Raw genomic sequence first — 19454 nt, forward strand, 5'->3', positions numbered from 1 at the left:
GATTGAGCGACGTTATCGTTCACCTCTCTTCGACATTGGTGAGGCCTCATCTGGAGTACTGTGTCCAGTTTTGGGTCCCACACTACAAGAAGAATGTGGAAAAATTGGAAGGTGTCCAGTGAAGGGCAACAAAAATGATTAGGGGTCTGGAACACATGACTTATGAGGAGAGGCTGAGGGAACTGGGATGCTTTAGTCTGCAGAAGAGAAGAATGACGGGGGGATTTGATAGTTGCTTTCAACTACCTGAAAGGGGGTTCCAAAGAGGATGGATCTAGACTGTTCTCAGTGGTAGTAGATGATAGAACAAGGAGTAATGGTCTCCAGTTGCAGTGTGGGAGGTTTAGGTTGGATATTAGGAAAAACTTTTTCAATAGGAGGGTGGTGAAGCACTGGAATGCGTTACCTAGGGAGGTGGTGGCATCTCCTTGCTTAGAAGTTTTTAAGGTCAGGCTTGACAAAGCCCTGGCTGGGATAATTTTAGTTGAGTATTGGCCCTGCCTTGAGCAGGGGGTTGGACTAGATGACCTCCTGAGGTCCCTTCCAACCCTGATATTCTAAGATTCTAGAGGCTGCACTCTGAATAGTGTTGTCCGTTCTTCCCACAGCTTCCTGCTTTCACACCAGTGTTGCTTGTTTCCAGTTGCACACTCTGCTCGTTCTCCCTTGTTGTTTAATTCCCCAATCTGACCCCCAGAAAAATAGAACTAACTATCCAAGACTTCTACTCGTGTAACCCACATGCCTTTTGCACTGCAGTGTTTTGTTTTGTTTAGAGATAGAGAAGTAGGTAGTTGAGAAATTAATGGATTTCTCTTTGTATCTGTGTACATGGGGAAGGAGAAGATCAAGGCCATTTACTTGAAGTGCCCAGACCCATCCAGAAGCAAGGGCAGGTAGTTACTGGGCAGATCAGTGTTTTTCCATGAGCTGGAGAGTAAGTTTCCATGATGGGTGGAGTCATAAATATTCATAATTTTGAGAACTGAGCCAATCGGAGCCCAGGTCAGGAGAAGCAATGAAATTAGGAGTATGACATGACCAAGCTGGGCTTAGTGGATGTCCTGATGAGATACATGATGATGATGTCTCCTGGATCAGAGACTGGGTTCCGGTACATGTGATGACTTTGCCAATATCTTGCACCGAGTTGAACAGCCCGTAAGTCCCCCACAGGATCAAGCCATTATTACACTGCATGACCTATTTATAAAGCTTGACCTCAAAAGCCAGATGTTTTCCCCTGTTTCTTTTTTTATATAGAGAAGTAGCTTTTAACTCCCAAGTTTTTGATAGAGGCTTGTGAATTCAGCATATTTATTTATTATTTAAATGTTTTAAGAGATATTAACTCTAAGCTTTCCCATATTTTGCATTAAATTCAGATTTCATTTTAAACAGATTTATTTTTAAAAAGCAAAACTTACTATAATTTAAATAACATTAAAATATCAAATTTAAATAATTGTTTTTTATCCACGCTGCCCAAAAGACTTGTGTAGAACTTTTTCACAGTTACTGAAATGGAAAATCCTGGTATAACCTGAACAGTGGTAGATGTGATTATTGCAACCCATTCTTTACCATCTTCTTTCCTGCTCATGGCGCTTCCAACCCTTTCAGGGGCATGGAGGGCTGAGGATGAGGGCAGAGCTGTTAGCTGAGTGGCAGTGACGAGTTAAAAGAAACCTTCCTTTCTACCCTCTCAGGTGACCCTGTCATGCTCTCCTTGTCACCACATCTTCCTCAAAAAACAAGGGAAATTTACTGCTCAGCACCATTAATGTAGATTAAGAGCCTCATACCCTGTTGGAGTATCAAATGTATTATACTTAAATCTGTAAAAACAGAAAATACAAAGTTACAGAACACACCACCCTGGCCTGCAACCTTAACCCTACCCTCTTTCATTGGTGCCCCATACCCTCTTATTGTGATGTTACCAGTCCTTGACACTTGTGCTCAGGATTTCTTCTGGAGTATCACAGGCACTTAACCTTTACCCGGTCGTGCACTGTCATGCATGATGCTTAAAATCTGTCCATGTGAACAATACTGAAAGCTTTCGTTAGCCAGGCCTGCTAAGAGGGGCATTCAGCTTATTACCTAAAATCATGGGTGGAAAATACAGATTTTAGGTGGTTGCAAGTTGATGGGCCCCTTGTTGCCTATGTAATGGAAACATTAAGCACATATTACTAAAGTGGATGAACTGTTAATAATTTTCTTTTGCATCTAACCTGTGAGATGACTGTAAAACTATCTGAGTAGCACTGTGACATTTCATCTTCTGATATTTGCTTGCTAGTCAAGTGCTGTTTACAGTTACTTTTTTTTTTTTTAAAAAAAAGCTAATTAAAGTCCAAGCTAACCAGAGCCCTTGAGTTGACAATAATGAGACATCAGCACATTGGAACAATTGAGGATTTTGTCTGATTAAACAAGATTATCTTCAGTTCTCATACGATTAAAATGGTGAATTGTTTTTGTACTTAGTACACTATTGTTTGAAACAGAAATCATAACTTTTTAATAGTTGCTGTCTTTCATTATTAAGTCTGAAAAATGTTTAAAATTGTAATGTCAGCGCTACAGTGATGTTTATGTGCTGATAAATCATCTTTTAATAAGATAAATGTGTGAATTTAATTTATCCATCTTTTTTCTTTTTCTCCCCCCTCCTCTCCCAGTGCGGTTGGCACATTTGCTCGAGCTTTGGACTGTAGTAGTTCTGTCAGGCAACCTAGTTTACACATGAGTGCAGCTGCTGCTTCTCGAGACATCACACTGGTAAGAGGTTTGCTAAAAATGCTATAATTGTACTGTTTTGCAGATGGTAGGAATTCAGCAAACCATGTTGCTTCAGGTCTGCTTTCCAGCAGATAAGTGGTCACAATATAGCTGTTATATTAAATAATTATGTACAGTATCTGCATGAGTTTACTAAGACTCTGCTGTTGCTCACATTGAAGTTAGTAGTACAGTGCAGATTGACTTCAATGAGAGTAGGATGAGACCCTAAAATTACATTCTTACCACATTTGTTATTTGTAGATTTGAACTATCCAGTTATTTTTTAAAATCAAATCAGTGTTTGTGTCTGATAAATATGAATGAGAATTGGTAAAAATCAAGCTGTGTTTTTATCACCTTGTACAAACCAAAAGCAGTGAGAGAAAAAACAGCTTTAGGCTAATTAGGTCACCAAAACCCTTGAGACATAAAGAGTGTTGTTTTTTTTTAACCATATTGCCTCTTGCTTACAGAAAAATAATTGAGGTGAGTGTTTCACTTGATACTATTATTAAATTTTTGTTTAAAAAGGTTAAGTTTGAATGTGTGTTTCAATAGAGTCTATGTAGCACCCCTAAAACATTTATATTTCCAAAATATTGACTCCCTTAAAAAATAAAAATTATGGCTATAACAGCTAAGGCATTCTTTAGGCACTTATTATCCCATCTCATTTAGAGCCCCTACCCAGCATGCTTTTTGCCAGTTCCTGCTCCTCCTCTGACTCTCAGTGCCTTTTGTCCCCAGACTTCATAATCCGTCATTCTCTAGCACCATGCCAGTATGCACCCCTTTCCTGCTGTATCCAGAGCCTCCCACGTTTTGAGACTGTGGAACACAGCTCCAAGCTACCTCTCCAGGTGTCCTCATTTCCCCAAATACTGTAGGAAGTGGGCATGGAAGTGATCGATCAATTTAAATGCTCTAATTGAGAGAATTTTGGAAAAGGAAATCTGTTTAGCTATATGGATGTTTGTTGATGGATATATGTAGGTGGATAGATATACTCATCACACACACACACACACACACTTATATGTACCTTTAAATTATTCCTGTGGACTATGGTAAGGAGAGAAAAGGAGTACTTGTGGCACCTTAGAGACTAACCAATTTATTTGAGCATAAGCTTTCGTGCGCTACACGAAGTGAGCTGTAGTGCACGAAAGCTTATGCTCAAATAAATTGGTTAGTCTCTAAGATGCCACAAGTACTCCTTTTCTTTTTGCGAAGACAGACTAACACGGCTGTTACTCTGAAACCAGTAAGGAGAGAGGCTTTCAGAGATGATACATTGTGGAGGTGGAGCCATCAGCCTTAAGTCTTTGGTGAACATCTTGCTGTTCTGTACCATTGCCCTTTACATGATTTTTCTTCCTATTTTGCTAGTAAAGTAAGACTTCTTAATCTACCCAGCACAGAGGTGTGTTGTGAGGATTAATTCATTAATGCTTGTCTAATGCTTTGCAGATGAAAAGCACTGTATATATACTAAGCCATACTAATAGTGTGTTTGACTACTTTGGCAGCCAGTTCTTTTCTATCTTCTTGTCTAGATAACAGACAAAACAGCTACTTTTTAAAGGAATGTTTAATAAATTGGCTTTGATAACATGGACATTTCAATGGCAGTACATTGCAAATAAATGTTTTCATTAATACAACGTGGCTGAATTCAACACATATTGCAAATGTATTAAATTCTGCCATGTTGTATTAATGGAAATATTTTAAGACCACAACATTTTTTTTGTATTTGTTTTTTAGTTCTCATCTCTAACGTTCCTGATAAGTAACTCCCACCAGCATAGATCATCTACCTGCTCAGCTGGAATACGTGATTGTTCTTAAAGCACATTCCCTTGCATTTCCTTTCAAATTTGGTTGTCACTTCATATTTTCTCAATCTCTGTTTGTGATCTGACTGTTTTTCTCATACATTTTCCTATTTCATATTAACTGACTTACTGACTTCTCCCCATTTCTTTCCTTCGCGCTCCCTGTAGCTCCCTGAAATTCAGTCCTCCCACCTTTTGGGTAGTGAATTGCATTGGACCAGTGCAGTCATGGAGGTCAAGGGACTGGTTTTGCCCCAAAGTGTATCCTCGTAAAATCCAACAGTATGTTATTAAATATACAGTCTGGTAAATGTGAGAACTGGATAGTGGATAATGTACACTCGAAAACATGCAAAGGAGGACTCTCAGTTATGAAACCTGTCAAGTAATTTCATTTATGCTATACTATAAGCTAATTGAACTTTATAAAAATAATACACTACTGGTCATCTTGTCCTTTCTTGTATACGTTATACTTATGTGGTATTCTAATAGACATCAAAACCAAACAGAAATTAAATTTGGAAGCATTTGATTCTACAGGTAAACATTTTACTTAGGAAATCCAACATACTAACAATCCTATAAGTCTGTATCTTAAATATAATATTCAAAAAAGACACAGCTTCTACTACAATGCTACATGCCCCTGTATGTGCATACTGCTTGAGGGGATCAGGGACTGTAGCATAAATAACAATATAATGAAAGCATTCTGAGACAGCAGTTCTAGTTATTTGGCTAAAATAAGGTAACATAATATCCCAAAGTCACTAGTAAGGGGTTCAATGTTGTAAATACTTGATTTAGGTAAAGTGTATTTGTTGTAATCGGAAAAACGTTTCACCATACCCAGTTCTCAGATATTATGATCAATTAAAAAGGAAATGATCTGAGTCTAGATTACTGTAACACAGTAAAGGAAATTGTAGTGTTCTAAGATAGAATTTAATATCTTATGCTGTAAATAGCTCTTAAAGATACTGTCTTATCTTTTTGTTTCAGACTTTCAGATGTTACTTCAGTGACATATTCCCATTCACTTTACATTATTTACACTATCTTTTGCTATGGAATAGTTTTCTAGTTCAGTGTTTGTACTCATTTTATTAATTTTTTATCTTTAACATTTTGTTGGATTGAGTATTTTCTGTAAGTCCCACAGAACATAGATCTTTCTTACTGTACAGTTCAGTGGTTAATGCTGTAAATTGTTCCCCACAACAATTCTGTTTATAGTTTAAAAGTACATATTGAAACCAGGCCACTAAATAGGTAGATTTAGTGTTCAAGACGTGGTATGAAAGTTTGTGCCTTGGGAATGATCCATTAACTTCCATTACACCTAATAGAAAATGTGTCTTATAATAAGACACTAGAGGAGCTACCATATTATTTGTTCGTATTCACTTGTCTTCTCTCTCAATGTTTTTAAATCCTTCTCCTTTTCTCCTTGTTGGTGCATGTGCTTTTTTCCCTCCTAAGTTAGGAAAAGACACATTCCTCCTCATAATATCGTTTCTGTCACATTCCATTGTTAATTGGTGAACATGTTTTGAGCAGCACTTTAAAGTTGATACGTTCATTAGCAAAAATTGTAGTGTATTTCATTTATCACGTGGAAGTGATGTGATGTGGGTATATAATCCTTAGTACATTGCACTGAATGTGTTCTTAATAGCAATTAGTCATTGCATCTCAAGTTTAATTAACGGGGATATAGCAATGCCTTAAGCTCCCATGTGTTTGCTGTATTCCTAATTGGTTGTGTCGCTAGGCAGTGATTTAAAGAAGATTTCTGTAAACAAGAGGAAAGGTTATAACTTCGGGTGGATTGTGAGTTGTTGGACAAGGTGCAGAGGTCCTACCAGGTTATGGGCAAGTCAGGGTTATTGTCATGCTTCCCCATCTAAATGCACAGGGGATGGTAAAGAGGAAAGGCTGGAAAATGCAGATTGATTAGACTCCACTTTTAGAAGACAGGAAACTATACGGTTAACAGCTAGGATGCTGGAAGGGGAGGATGCCTTAGAGCCAGAGGTATTACACATCTTGTCACTGAAGGCTTGAGATGTGTGGCTGAGAGAGACCAATGAGTTTTGTTTCTTTGGTTGTAAACATTGCAGTCTGAGGAGTAAAAGCCTTGAGGAAGAAGATGGGAAACCCAAAAGGCTTTTTTTTTTTTTTTTTTTTGTTTCTTCCCCTGCCTGATAACTCTTGTACAGTGTTTAGATAGATGGAGATGGGCATTTTAGTGAAACCTAAGCTAAGTAGACAGAATTGCTCTGCTTGCTTCTTATGGTGGAATTAGCTCCAAAGCATCTGTTACTTTAGTAAATCAGGAAACAAAAGATATTCTAAGATGTTTCCTGAAAGTAACAAAGCATAAAGAGCGTTACCTTTGAATTTTACATGTGAAGCATCTCATTTTGTGAGCTGGGGGCTGGAGCACTTGACCTCAGCAGGATCGGGCCCTAAGACTTAAGTTACTATTAAATTATAGCAGGAAGATACTATCACCATCTTCCTTGGAGAGAGGTGTTCCCCCCCCTCCTCTCCCCCAGACCTGAGGTTCCTATTTGCGGGAGGTCCCAAATACTACTTTCCATCTGATTGGCCTTCATTTATGGTGAATCCCAGCTTGGGTGTTTCTCCCTCTGGTCCCCAGACTGCTCCAGATCCTTGGAGAAAGCAGACAAAAACAGAAAGACCACAAAAACATTTCCCTCTTTTGGTGGTCTTAGGCTTGCTGCAGCCTCTTCAGGCTGCTTCTGCCCTTGCTAACCCCACCCACCTACCATCATATAGGAGTCTACCTGAGCGGCGGGGGCTATAGGAAAAAAAGCAAAGGCATTACTTGTGGAGCTTGCCTCAGCATCCAGTGATTGCTTCAGAGCAGCTGAGTAGAGAATGCAGTTATTTCTTCAGTTGCTTCGAAGTATCTTTGTTACCAATCTATAAATACAACAAACAAATCAGTGTTTAGGTAGCCAAAGATGACGAAACCTTTTCCTGACAATTAACATTAAAAGAACAAGATCAGGACTACCATTTGCTCACTCAGTTCTCACTCATCAGTGAGATGGATTCTGATTGAGCAGCTGCTTGGCAGAAGTGCAATCTCTGCTTTCCACGAGAGTTGAGATTTAAATCTGAACAGGTAGATCAGCCTTCCACGGTGTTACATATGCTGTTAGTTTCAAACTTTCAGGTTGCTTGTTTTACTCTTTGTCAGGATGAATAAGTAATAAGTCAGTAGTTTAACTCCCAAATTTTTTTCTTTGATTAGATTACTATGTGTCTTAAGATAGCATGATACTAATTTTATCCATTACAGGGACTCCTCAAGGCAATTTGTGGTCAGGGCCAATGTAAGTACAATATTAAATAATAAAGTACACCATAGAAGAAAGTGAATCAAAGGAAGGCATTGCTTTTTGAAGGTTAAATTAATCAAGCAGATCCTGCCACCAGTAGTACTTGAAGAGGCATCTTCCCAAGGCATACTGAAAGTCCGGGGAAGATCTATACTGTTCATAAGAAGTAGCAAAGTATTAGTGGTATTTATATTGCAGTAGCGCTTGAAAGCCTCAGCTGAGAATGGTGTCCCATTGTAGTAGGTGCTGTACAAACACATACTTATAGGAGGGGAAACTAAGGCGCAAAGAGGTCAAATGACTCACTCAAGGTCAGACAGCAGGCCAGTGGCACAGCTGGGAATAGAACCTAAGCCGTCTGTGTCCCAGTTCAGTTCAGTGCCCTATCCACTAGATCACATTTCTGCTTAAAGATGTCATCCTTCATTTGTAAGCTAAGAACTATACCAGTGCTAATATACGGTTGTCTAGAAAGAAGCATTTGTGGGGGGAAGATGGGCAGGGTAATTGATAAGTGTACATTTCACTTTCGGCTAAGAACCTTCACAAAAAAATTAAAAACATTTTGAAAAAATGTGAACAAACTGAATCTTGTGTGAAGTAGATAAATAACTGAAAATATCTTAAATAGTCAATGATCTCTGTTTTCAGAATTATTGCCAATTTAAAATCCAAGCAATTCATTCCAGCCTGTTATGAAAACTTCCACAGAGATAAGCTTTGAGGTTACATAGAAGAAGATGAAAAAGATACTAATTTAAACCTCTCTCCTTGATAGCAGGAAGGTCCAAGCAGTGACTTTCGCATTAAAACCTTTGGGTTTACAAATTCGCATCAGCATGTAAGCACATCAGTCCATTCTGCTTCAAACACTCAAGCTCTCACTGGTGCATTCCCTGAGATGGCTACCAGTTTAAGTGCTGAGGTCCATGATGGCTGCAGTGTGATCCTTAGAAGCTACTACAGAACTAATGCTGCTCTGCTGTGTTCATATTTAGCAGTCTTTCCTCTTGGAAAGAGGAAATATTCTTCTACACTTTTTTTAAAAAATAAATCTGGCCCTTTCATTCCTTCTTTAGGTTCTGCCTGACAAGTTTATCTTAAGAAATAGCAGCTGTGATTTTCAGAGTGAGTCTTTACACCGTCAGCACCTCCACAGCTGCCTCAGCAGCAATGGGGCTGAGGTCCTGGAGATCATGTGCATATGGGACTCTGAGTCAGACTATAGATTGTACACTTTCTGTGAAGAGGATCTGTGATGCATTTGTTTATTTCTTTACTCATCTTCCTCATCACTTATTGGTGATGTCCGCATACAACAATTTCTTGAGACCATCTGAGTGAAGATTGCAGCTATCTGTTCAGTTACCTCCATATTCTTCTTTTACTAACAAAGGTCCTCACAATGTTTAGCACTGCCCTGCATAATTTTTCATTAACAAAAGTCAGACACCAGGGACAAAATCTTCTCATACACTTCCCTATGATGGTGATAACGAAAAACTAATGATGATGTCCTCACCTGTCCAGCAAAAAATGAGACTATTGAGCAAGGAGAATTTGCATCTCTGGTTTAGCACTATTCATAATCTTTGGCCACTGAAAACAAAATGGTCAGATCCTCAGTGGAACTGCTGAAGAATGTGTGCTAATTTATAGGCAATTTATTAAATACTGTAGCTTTTAACAAATATTATAGCATTTCCATCCCCATATCAAGTACAGTGCAGACATTCTTCTGTCAGACAGCACTTAACAGGATAAACTCCAAATTTATTGTAAGTTAAGGCATGTTTCTCAGCATATAGAATATAATACTTTTATTAGTTGTGATCCTGGTTGATGACTCTTTTTAATTCACCATTTTAATTCTTTTTTTCTTTCTTTCTTTCTTTCTTAGTTCCATGCAATGGATACATTACATAAGCATAACTATGATTTGAGCAGTGCCATTAGTGTTCTGGTACCACTTGGAGGACCAGTTCTATGCAGAGATGAAATGGAAGAATGGTCAGCATCGGAAGCTAGTTTATTTGAAGAGGCTTTGGAAAAATATGGCAAAGACTTCAATGATATACGACAAGACTTTGTAAGTACAGAACTAATGCACGTTTTTCTTTCCATGTTTAAATGTGTTTTGGCCGTGAGCTCTAATTGTTTTCTTTTGATTTGAATGATTAGCTTAAGGACGAGACGCTTTTGTACTACCAAATGGATAAGTGTATTATCTGGATTAAAAAATAGTCTGTTCTTGTTTAGTGACACATCTTGGAAAGCTAAATTCTAATGTATTTTGACTGGGATTTTCTCAGATCCTGTAAGAAAGTAGGGTGTCCAGCTTCCACTGAAATTCAGTGGCAGTCCTAAATCCCTTAAGAGCATTGAAAATCCCAGTCTTTCCTTCCATGTTTAGCAATGAGGGAAATCCTTACTCAGACCGCTTTTAAAAATACTCCATAGTGAGCTATTCTGATACATTACGCATTTGATACTTGTGAATGGTGAAGGAAATACTCCCAACTCTGTCTGCTTCTGAAATATTGAAGTTTTGTGCAGCAAAGCTTTAATTTGCTGTGTCCTGATGCAGAGTAATGGGATGGAGTTGATACCAATCACCAACTGCCTGGGTGATTGGTAAATTAGCTTGCAACTCTTTCAATCTTTTTTTTTTTTTGGGGTGGGGGGTAGACCCTCATCTATCATGAGAGTACTCATGTTGGATTGTGGTTGGGAAAAGGTTAAATATATGCAAAACAAAGGAATTTAGTAGGGCTGTCAATTAATCGCAGTTAATTCACGCGATTAACTCAAAGTTAATCACAATTTTAAAAAAATTAATCGCAATTAATTGCAGCTTTAATCGCACTGTTACACCAACTGAAATTTATTAAATATTTTGGATGTTTTTCTACATTTTCATATATATTGTATTCTATGTTGTAATTGAAATCAGTGTATATTATTTTTATTACAAATATTTGCTCTGTAAAAATTTTAAACAAAAGAAATAGTATTTTTCAGTTCACCTCATCCAAGTACTGTAGTGCAATCTCTGTCATAAAAGTGCAACTTACAAATGTCAATTTTTTTTTGTTATGGAATTGCACTAAAAAACAAAACAATGTAAATCTTCAGAGCCTACAAGTCCACTCAGAACTGCTTCTTGTTCACCCAATTGCTAAGACAAACAAGTTTGTTTACATTTACAGGAGATAATGCTGCCCTCTTCTTATTTACAGTGTCACCAGAAAGTGAGAACATGCATTTGCATGGCACTTTTGTAGCTGGCATTGCAAGATATTTACATGCCGGATATGCTAAACATTCGTATGCCCCTTCATACTTCGGCCACCATTCCAGAGGACATGCTTCCATGCCGATGACACTTGTTAAAAAAAAATGCATTAATTAAATTTGTGACTGAACTCCTTGGGGGAGTATTGTACCCCCTGCTCTGTTTTACCTGCATTCTGCCATATATTTCATTTAATTGAAGTTTCGGATGATGACCCAGCACGTATTCATTTTAAGAGCACTTTCACTGCAGATTTGTCAAAACGCAAAGAAGGTACCAATGTGAGATTTCTAAAGATAGCAACAGCATTTGAACCAACGTACAAGAATCTGAAGTGCCTTCCAAAATCTGACTGCGATGGGGTGTGGAGCATGCTTTCAGAAGTCTGAAAAGAACAACATTCCGATGTGGAAACTACAGAACCCGAACCACCAAAAAAGAAAATCAACCTTCTGCGTGTACCATCTGACTCAGATAATGAAAATGAACATGCATTGCTCCGTACTGCTTTGGCTTGTTATCGAATAGAACCCATCATCAGCATGGACACACGTCCCTTGGAATGGTGGTTGAAGCATGAAGGGACATACGAATATTTAGCGCATCTGGCATGTAAATATCTTGAGATGCCAGCTACAACAGTGCCATGCAAATACCTGTTTTCACTTTCAGGTGACATTGTGAACAAGAAGCGGTCAGCATTATCTCCTGCAAATGTAAACAAGCTTGTTTGTCTGAGTGATTGTCTGAACAAGAAGTAGGACTGAGTGGACTTGCAGGCTCTAAAATTTTACATTGTTTTATTTTTGAATGCAGTTATTTTTTGTACACTTGTAATTCTACACTTGTAAGTTCAACTTTCATGATAAAGAGATTGCACTACAGTAGTTGTATTAGGTGAATTGAAAAATACTATTTCTTCTGGGGTTTTTTTAGTGCAAATACTTGTAATCAAAAATAAAGTGAGCACTGTACACTTTTTTTTATTCTGTTTGTACTTGTAATCAATATATTTGAAAATGTAGAAAACATCCAAAAATATTTAAATAAATGGTATTCTATTATTGTAAACAGTGTGATTAATCATGATTAGTGTTTTTAATTGCTTGACAGCCCTAGAATTTAGTTATAATTGAAGCATATGAATAAGCTGCCTGTGTCCATGCAGGTTTAATGCTCCTTAAGTCTCTGTTATGAGATCTCAATTCATTCAGTTCCTTGCGGATGGCTATCCAAGATTCTTTGCTCCCCCATTATGTTTTACCAACTAGCACCTTTATTAGCAGTCTCTTCAAGGAAACCAAGTATTAAGTGTACATGATGGAGTTAGAGCTGGGCAATTTTTTTCAAATAGCTTATTAGCCCAGAACTGCAGTTTTGGGTTGACCAAAACTGTTTGTGAATTTGGCAAGTATTTTTGGCTGGGAAAAAAACGGAGGAAATTCCAAAAAAGCTGAAACATTTTTGACTGTTTTTGAAATGACATTTCATTTAGAAATTTAGCTTTCCTGTTTTTTTTAAAAAAAAAAAAAATGAGGGGGAAGGAAGGAAGATAAAAAAAAACCACCAAAAAATGAAATGTTTAATTTTGTGTCAAATAAAACTTATTTCTCAACCAAACAACTTTTTTTCTGGTTTGGCCACGAAACCAAAATATCAATTATCTGTCCAGCTCTGCTTGAAGTCCCTCCAAAACAGGCATGTGGGGTAGTGTGAGGAAGCTTGTACTTCCACTGCCAGTGCTGTACATGGAAAGAAGACTTCAGTGTTGTCAGATCACTTTCACAGTTCTAGAATAAATATAAGTGAAAATTGACGACAAGAGAAGGATATTGTGTCTCTGAGGAGCTGCCTTTTGAACAGATGTGAATGTGTTGCTACGTGATTTTTAATGTTCTCAAGGAAGAAAATGTCTACTGGATTCAGCTCATACTTATGGCAGAAAATGATATGTAAGATGCAGTTCTGTTAATAAGTTAAAATTAATTACATTTAAGAAAATTATTGTGATACTGGCAATAAAGAATAAGGGGTTACACTTCGTATTAAGTTTCCATTTATAAAGAGTTAACAAATGGTTAATAGATGTGTTAATACATGATTCCTCAGTTGTTAGAGTTCAGCTCAATCGGTTGCTTATTACAGTCTGTAACATCTACTGATGTGCTTACCAACCACCTGTGACACTACTCTCTAAAATAGCTAATAAAATGTATTCACCCCTTATAAGTAGAACCTTAATGTAAAGTATGGCTGAATAAATGTAAACTTCATTGTTGGTTTCCTATGCTATTCTTTTGTTCTCTATGTAATTTACTATAGGCTTGGCAGAATTTGATTTTTAATTTGTATTATTTTGACATATATCACTGTTTGTTTGTAAGCATTTTTTTACTTTTATCAATTTATATTTTCACAGTTGTGGGAAATTATGCGTCAGACGATTATTCTTTGGCAGTAGACATTGAGATTCAAAAAGTTAAAATGCAAATTGTCAATATTACATGTCAAAAAATACAAAGGATATATCCTTAAATCAAACGCTAATAAGTTCTCAAGAAGCATTTTTCTTTTATCTATCTGTAAGTTTTGATTATCATCGATAAAATATAATTTTTAGTCAGTTTGTTTGTACAGTGAAATCGGTTTTTACCATTTACCATTAAAATCTAATCCTTCCAAGTCTAATTATATGGTGTTACACTAGTTAAATTCTGTTTATACCCACGTAATTGACCACTCCCATTAATGCATTAGAACATTGCAGAAATCACTTCTGATCCATAATGCACAAAATGCTGGAAATTTAAAACAGCCGACTGAAAACTTTTTAAAATGCTTCTGGTGGACCAAAGAATGAAAAAAGGCAAAAGAGACATTGTTCTTGTTTAAATGAGGATAGTTAGAGAATGAAATCATTGTTGGGCTCAGCTGAAGGCATATGAACACTGCGTCAGAGTGTGAAACCTGAGGGGAGCACAGATGAGTTATATGCTCCGAAGTTAGAGTGGGGATTGCCTCCTACCCTCAGTCATGTTCTCTGCTTCTAGAAATGTAGCCTGTCACCTTAGAGTAGCCTTAGAAGGGCACATCTTTCACATAGCTATTCCTGTAGCATTAGTCAGTTAGATTTCCAACGAGAATTACGTATAACGCCTAATATTTCCAGGCTTTCAGACATTTTAAAGGCTTCTGACACTCAGTGGGCTCTGACTTTCGTTTTATATGAAGATATAGGAACTGATTTCATAAGTTTTTTTCCAAAGTTATTCACATACACGATCTTCAGGAGTTAAAAAATAAGAAAAATATATAAAAATAGTATAAACTGTATTTATTTCCTGGACAGCTTTTGTAGTGTAAATTAATAGCCTTACTAGAAAAATTCCTTAAATACCTATTAACCACAGGAGAGCTAGAGGTAAGCAATGAAAACCATAGTCAAAAATGTTTACATTAGTAAATTTTAAGTGCTAAATGTTTCCATCAAACCTTGAACCCGCTCAGTCTCAAGCTTGCTGTGTTCATGAACATGATCCCCTGTTCTCAAAGTTTATAGACACTGGGTAAGGTTTTTCACATAGCTGCATCCTGCAAATCCCTGCCAGCCCCTGAAATAGTTTTGTGTAGTCAGACTTTGTTTTTTTAACAGTATAATCTTAAAAAAGGGAGAGAGCTTTTTAAAAAACAAAACTCGTGTTAGAAATAAAGACGTCTTCTAAAAGAATCTGTTGCAAGACTTAATGTTAAATAAAGTAATACTTATCTGATGAACTGTGGCTAAGAATCCCTGTGTGCTTATATATTTTGACTCAAAGATGTAATAAAGGTACATTAATATAAAAGGAAAATCTGGAGCTCTGTTCTAAGAAGTCAGCTTAGACATGCTGATCATGTGGTATTGGTTAATCTTGATTACCTGGTGTGACAAAGTGGTTGGTTGTGACACTCAAAAAGCATCATAATTAACGTAATGACCACTTGAGTCATTACATCTTGAAGGTATACTGCTTTTGGAATAATTCTGGATTTGCAACACTTGGCAGCCTCAATTGCCACTTTTATACAGTATGGCTCTTTAGAGACAATGCATTTTTCAGCCTTACTTACTGTTCAGTAGTTAGTAATAGTTAGCATTGCGTAGTGCTTGACATATTCAAAGTGTACAAGAACTAATATTAGTAAGTAAGTTCATAACAGTAAATTAATTAGAGTAAAGGAATTTGCCTTACCTTTTCAACAGACCATGAAATTTCAATTGTATACTATTTAATTTTTACTTTCCTGATATTTTTATAACATTCCAATATAGGCTTTGAATAGTAATTTGTCAGGCTGCTATCTTCTCATCAGTTTCTTATCAAGACCTCATTTCTTGCTGTTCTCCTGTTTTCCTGAGAACCTTTAACTTACAATGAACATAAATGTACTGGATTGAAAGTACATTTGAATTTCTTCACACCTCAAGATAGTACAATGGGAAGAGAACAGAGCCTTGTGTTCCCCAAACGAGGACTATTTCCCTGGTCCGAGAGTTAAGACTCTCGTTGTGGTGACTTCCCTAGTGCTGTTATAATTTAAGGGTTTGTCGTCATTTTCATTGTAATGAAATTTTTTTTCCAGAGATTTATAACTCTTGCTTCTCAAATGTCTTGGTGGGTGAAAATAAAAGCGGTTTAAAAAAAGAATGTGACGGCTCTAAATCATTAAGAGTATAGGACTGTGATTTGAGATTTAAAAGTGCATGTACATTTCCAAGCTAAATATTTAAAAATCCCGCTTAGTGTTTTCAAACTTAACAAGGGTTCTATCTTTACCCTGGGGCAGCTAGTGAAATTGCAGATCAACTCTGTACATCCTTGTGTCATTGCTGCCTCACTGCCAGTCTACCTCTTACATAAACATCACACAGCTGTTTGCAGATGGTAATTTTTCTTTCCTGTGATCAATGCATAATAAAATTTGGTAATGAAAATATACAGTTCTGTAGCTGTTTACAACTTCTGTGGCAGACGCAGCCATTGAAAAACACATTTATCTTGCCTTCCTCATAGTTTTCCATAAAGTGGTTACACTCTTCTGGACAAATAGAGAGTCCTCTTCACCTGTCAGTCGGGCATGTGGGTAGCCAATTGGAATACAGGGTTTTCACACCCAGCATGCCAGGCAGGCTTCCTCAGTTGAGAACAAGAGCTGTAGAAAAGGTATGGCTTCCTATGTTATCCTGTGAACGCAGTTGCCCACTGGGGCACTCTGAATGGCTGTTCATATTGGTGTTGCACAGCTACAGACTAGGGACCGAATGGCTAGGCAGCAGTTCTGCGGAAAAGGACCTAGGGGTGACAGTGGACAAGAAGCTGGATATGAGTCAGCAGTGTGCCCTTGTTGCCAAGAAGGCCAATGGCATTTTGGGATGTATAAGTAGGGGCATAGCGAGCAGATCGAGGGACGTGATCGTTCCCCTCTATTCGACATTGGTGAGGCCTCATCTGGAGTACTGTGTCCAGTTTTGGGCCCCACACTACAAGAAGGATGTGGATAAATTGGAGAGAGTCCAGCGAAGAGCAACAAAAATTATTAGGGGTCTGGAACACATGACTTATGAGGAGAGGCTGAGGGAGCTGGGATTGTTTAGCCTGCAGAAGAGAAGAATGAGGGGGGATTTGATAGCTGCTTTCAACTACCTGAAAGGGGTTCCAAAGAGGATGGCTCTAGACTGTTCTCAATGGTAGCAGATGACAGAACGAGGAGTAATGGTCTCAAGTTGCAGTGGGGGAGGTTTAGATTGGATATTAGGAAAAATTTTTTCACTAAGAGGGTGGTGAAACACTGGAATGCGTTACCTAGGGAGGTGGTAGAATCTCCTTCCTTAGAGGTTTTTAAGGTCAGGCTTGACAAAGCCCTGGCTGGGATGATTTAACTGGGAATTGGTCCTGCTTCGAGCTGGGAGTTGGACTAGATGACGACCTGAGGTCCCTTCCAACCCTGATATTCTATGATTCTATGATCATGGAAAACTATTAGTAAGGTTTAGAGAAATGTACTTTTTGTTGATGTGGATGCCACCAGTATCAACAAAGGTGCAACTAGCAGTGACCATACTCAGAATGAATAACAGTGGAGAAGCTAGGATTGGCTAGACTAAAGTAATTGGAAGGTGGGGCTAATCAACATTTACTGGAGTGAGTGCATCTCCGCTCTCCCTTTGGTGCTACTGTGGTAGGACCCCTCTGAGAATCTACCGCCTGATGGCTGCATCATCTAATATGTGTAAATTCTGGCACATATTAGATTCTGTCAGTAATGTCTCAAGAAGGTATGGACCCAAGTACTGGATGGTTGCTCAGCAGAGCTGGTCCATTGAGGTCAATCTGTGTGCCTTCCTGGATTGCTTGGAGTTCTCTCAAAACATAGCATTTTTTTAAAATGTATTTTATTATTTTTTATTTACTAGAGAAGCTGGAAGAATGTTGAAAAGAGAAACGTGTATTTACACACACAAACACACACAAAATTAATTGCAAAATAATTTATGCTTTGTTTCATTATCTGGTATATATAAAAATATGGCCAACATTGGAAGAGTGTCGGTCAAAAGGGGCAGTGGAATTAGGAGAGGTAGGAGAAAATTTTACAATCTGATGTTTACTGTTGAATTGAAACTGAAATAAGATTTGTATTATGTATTATAACCTTTTACTTAACCTCTTATACACGAGTCAGTTTTTAAAGGGAGATTTCATCTTTATGCCAACATTGTAAAATGGCAAAGGGAACTTTAGAAAATAGACCTTGCATTGCTGGGACTTCGTAACCTTAATCTCATAACTGGAATGCAAAGATTACAATTAATGCATGGCTAGATTTCCTAATCTATTGTCTATATGAAATATCATAAACAAAATAGTAATACGTTTTCAACTCTTGTGGGAAAAGTCCAACGTATTTTAAAATACGTTGGACAACTAATTCCTTGCTTGTAATACAGATAATTGTTCTGGTGGACTAGATAATTCTGTGGGAGTTATAAATAGTTGCTCTGTTCTCTCTATCTCACACACATAAACATCCTTACTTTTCTAATGACAAGGAAATGTACATTGTGAAAGGTGTATAAGAAGATCTGTTGCCCAGTTTTGCACATGGATCTAATAGGTCTGTTGTCCAGATTTTGCACAGAGATTTACTGAAATTTCAGCCTCAGCACCAAATTTGCTCCAAATGGCAGCATCTGCCCCTTTCTGGGGCCTTCTGTTTCTACTTAACTGCTAGTGTAAAAAGCTTCACAACGGCTAGCCTGCTGGTGCGCTGAGTCCATAGCCTGTCATGCAGCCCAACATTGTGCGATTATTTCCTTGTACTCCCCCATCAGATTGTCGGTATCCCTCTGTTGTCTCTTGTCTTTTACTTAGATTATAAACTCTTTGTGAGCAGGGATTGTCTTTTTGTTCTGTGTTTGGTGCAGCACCTAGTACAACAGGGTCCTGGACCCTGACTGGGGCTCCTAGGTGCTACAACAATACAAATACGAAATAATAAGTATATATTCATGATTAATTTTGGTCAATTTCACAGTCATAGGATTTTAAAAATCGCAAATTTCATGGTTTCAGATACTTAAATCTGAAATTTCATGGTGGTGTAACCATGGGGGTCCTAACCCAAAGGAGTGTCATGTGTGGGAGGGGAGGGATTTGCAAATCTATTGTAGGGGGTGATGGTATTGCCACCTACTTTTGCACTGTTGCTGGAGGCTGCGCTGCCTTCAGAGCAGAAGTGAGGGTGGCATGGTTTGGGGGGGTCCTCCCTTTTAGGAGGCAGGGCTGGCCTTACAAGTGGGTGACATGGGCAACCGCCCAGGGTGCCTTGGTCAGGGGGTTTCCGCGGTCAACACCCGCCCCAGCCAGCCCAGGGCCTCTTTAACCCCTGAGCACCGGGGTGCTGGGCCTGGAGTCACGGAGGGGCAGGACTTTGGGCACCCTGACTGAGTGCTTCTGCCATATGCCGGCTCCAGCTGTTGGTCCTGGCCAGGCTGGTGAGGGACAGGACTTCCTCTTGCCCTGCATGGGCTGCTCCCAGGACCAGCTCAGACCCACTTCCAGGAATCTCTTCTGGCTGCAGGAAGCTCTGTGGCTGCTGGTATGGTATTGC

At 38.3% G+C, this 19454-nt stretch overlaps 1 protein-coding gene across 5 annotated transcripts in view; it reads left to right on the top strand.

Moving 5' to 3' along the window:
• MTA3 (metastasis associated 1 family member 3) overlaps positions 1–19454 on the top strand; it is a 196517-nt gene that overhangs the window by 115590 nt on the left and 61473 nt on the right. For all 5 annotated transcript variants that reach the window (XR_012158255.1, XM_073339057.1, XM_073339058.1 and 2 more), the window contains exons 8-9: positions 2691–2790; positions 9909–10097. Coding sequence is in view for 4 of the 5 variants with exons in the window: in XM_073339057.1 (XP_073195158.1) it covers positions 2691–2790; positions 9909–10097 (289 nt within the window). In the remaining variant the exon portion in view is untranslated. The remainder of the gene's footprint in view (positions 1–2690; positions 2791–9908; positions 10098–19454) is intronic.

This window comes from Lepidochelys kempii, chromosome 3 (genome assembly GCF_965140265.1).
Source record: "Lepidochelys kempii isolate rLepKem1 chromosome 3, rLepKem1.hap2, whole genome shotgun sequence".
In the NCBI taxonomy this organism is placed as follows: domain Eukaryota; kingdom Metazoa; phylum Chordata; order Testudines; family Cheloniidae; genus Lepidochelys; species Lepidochelys kempii.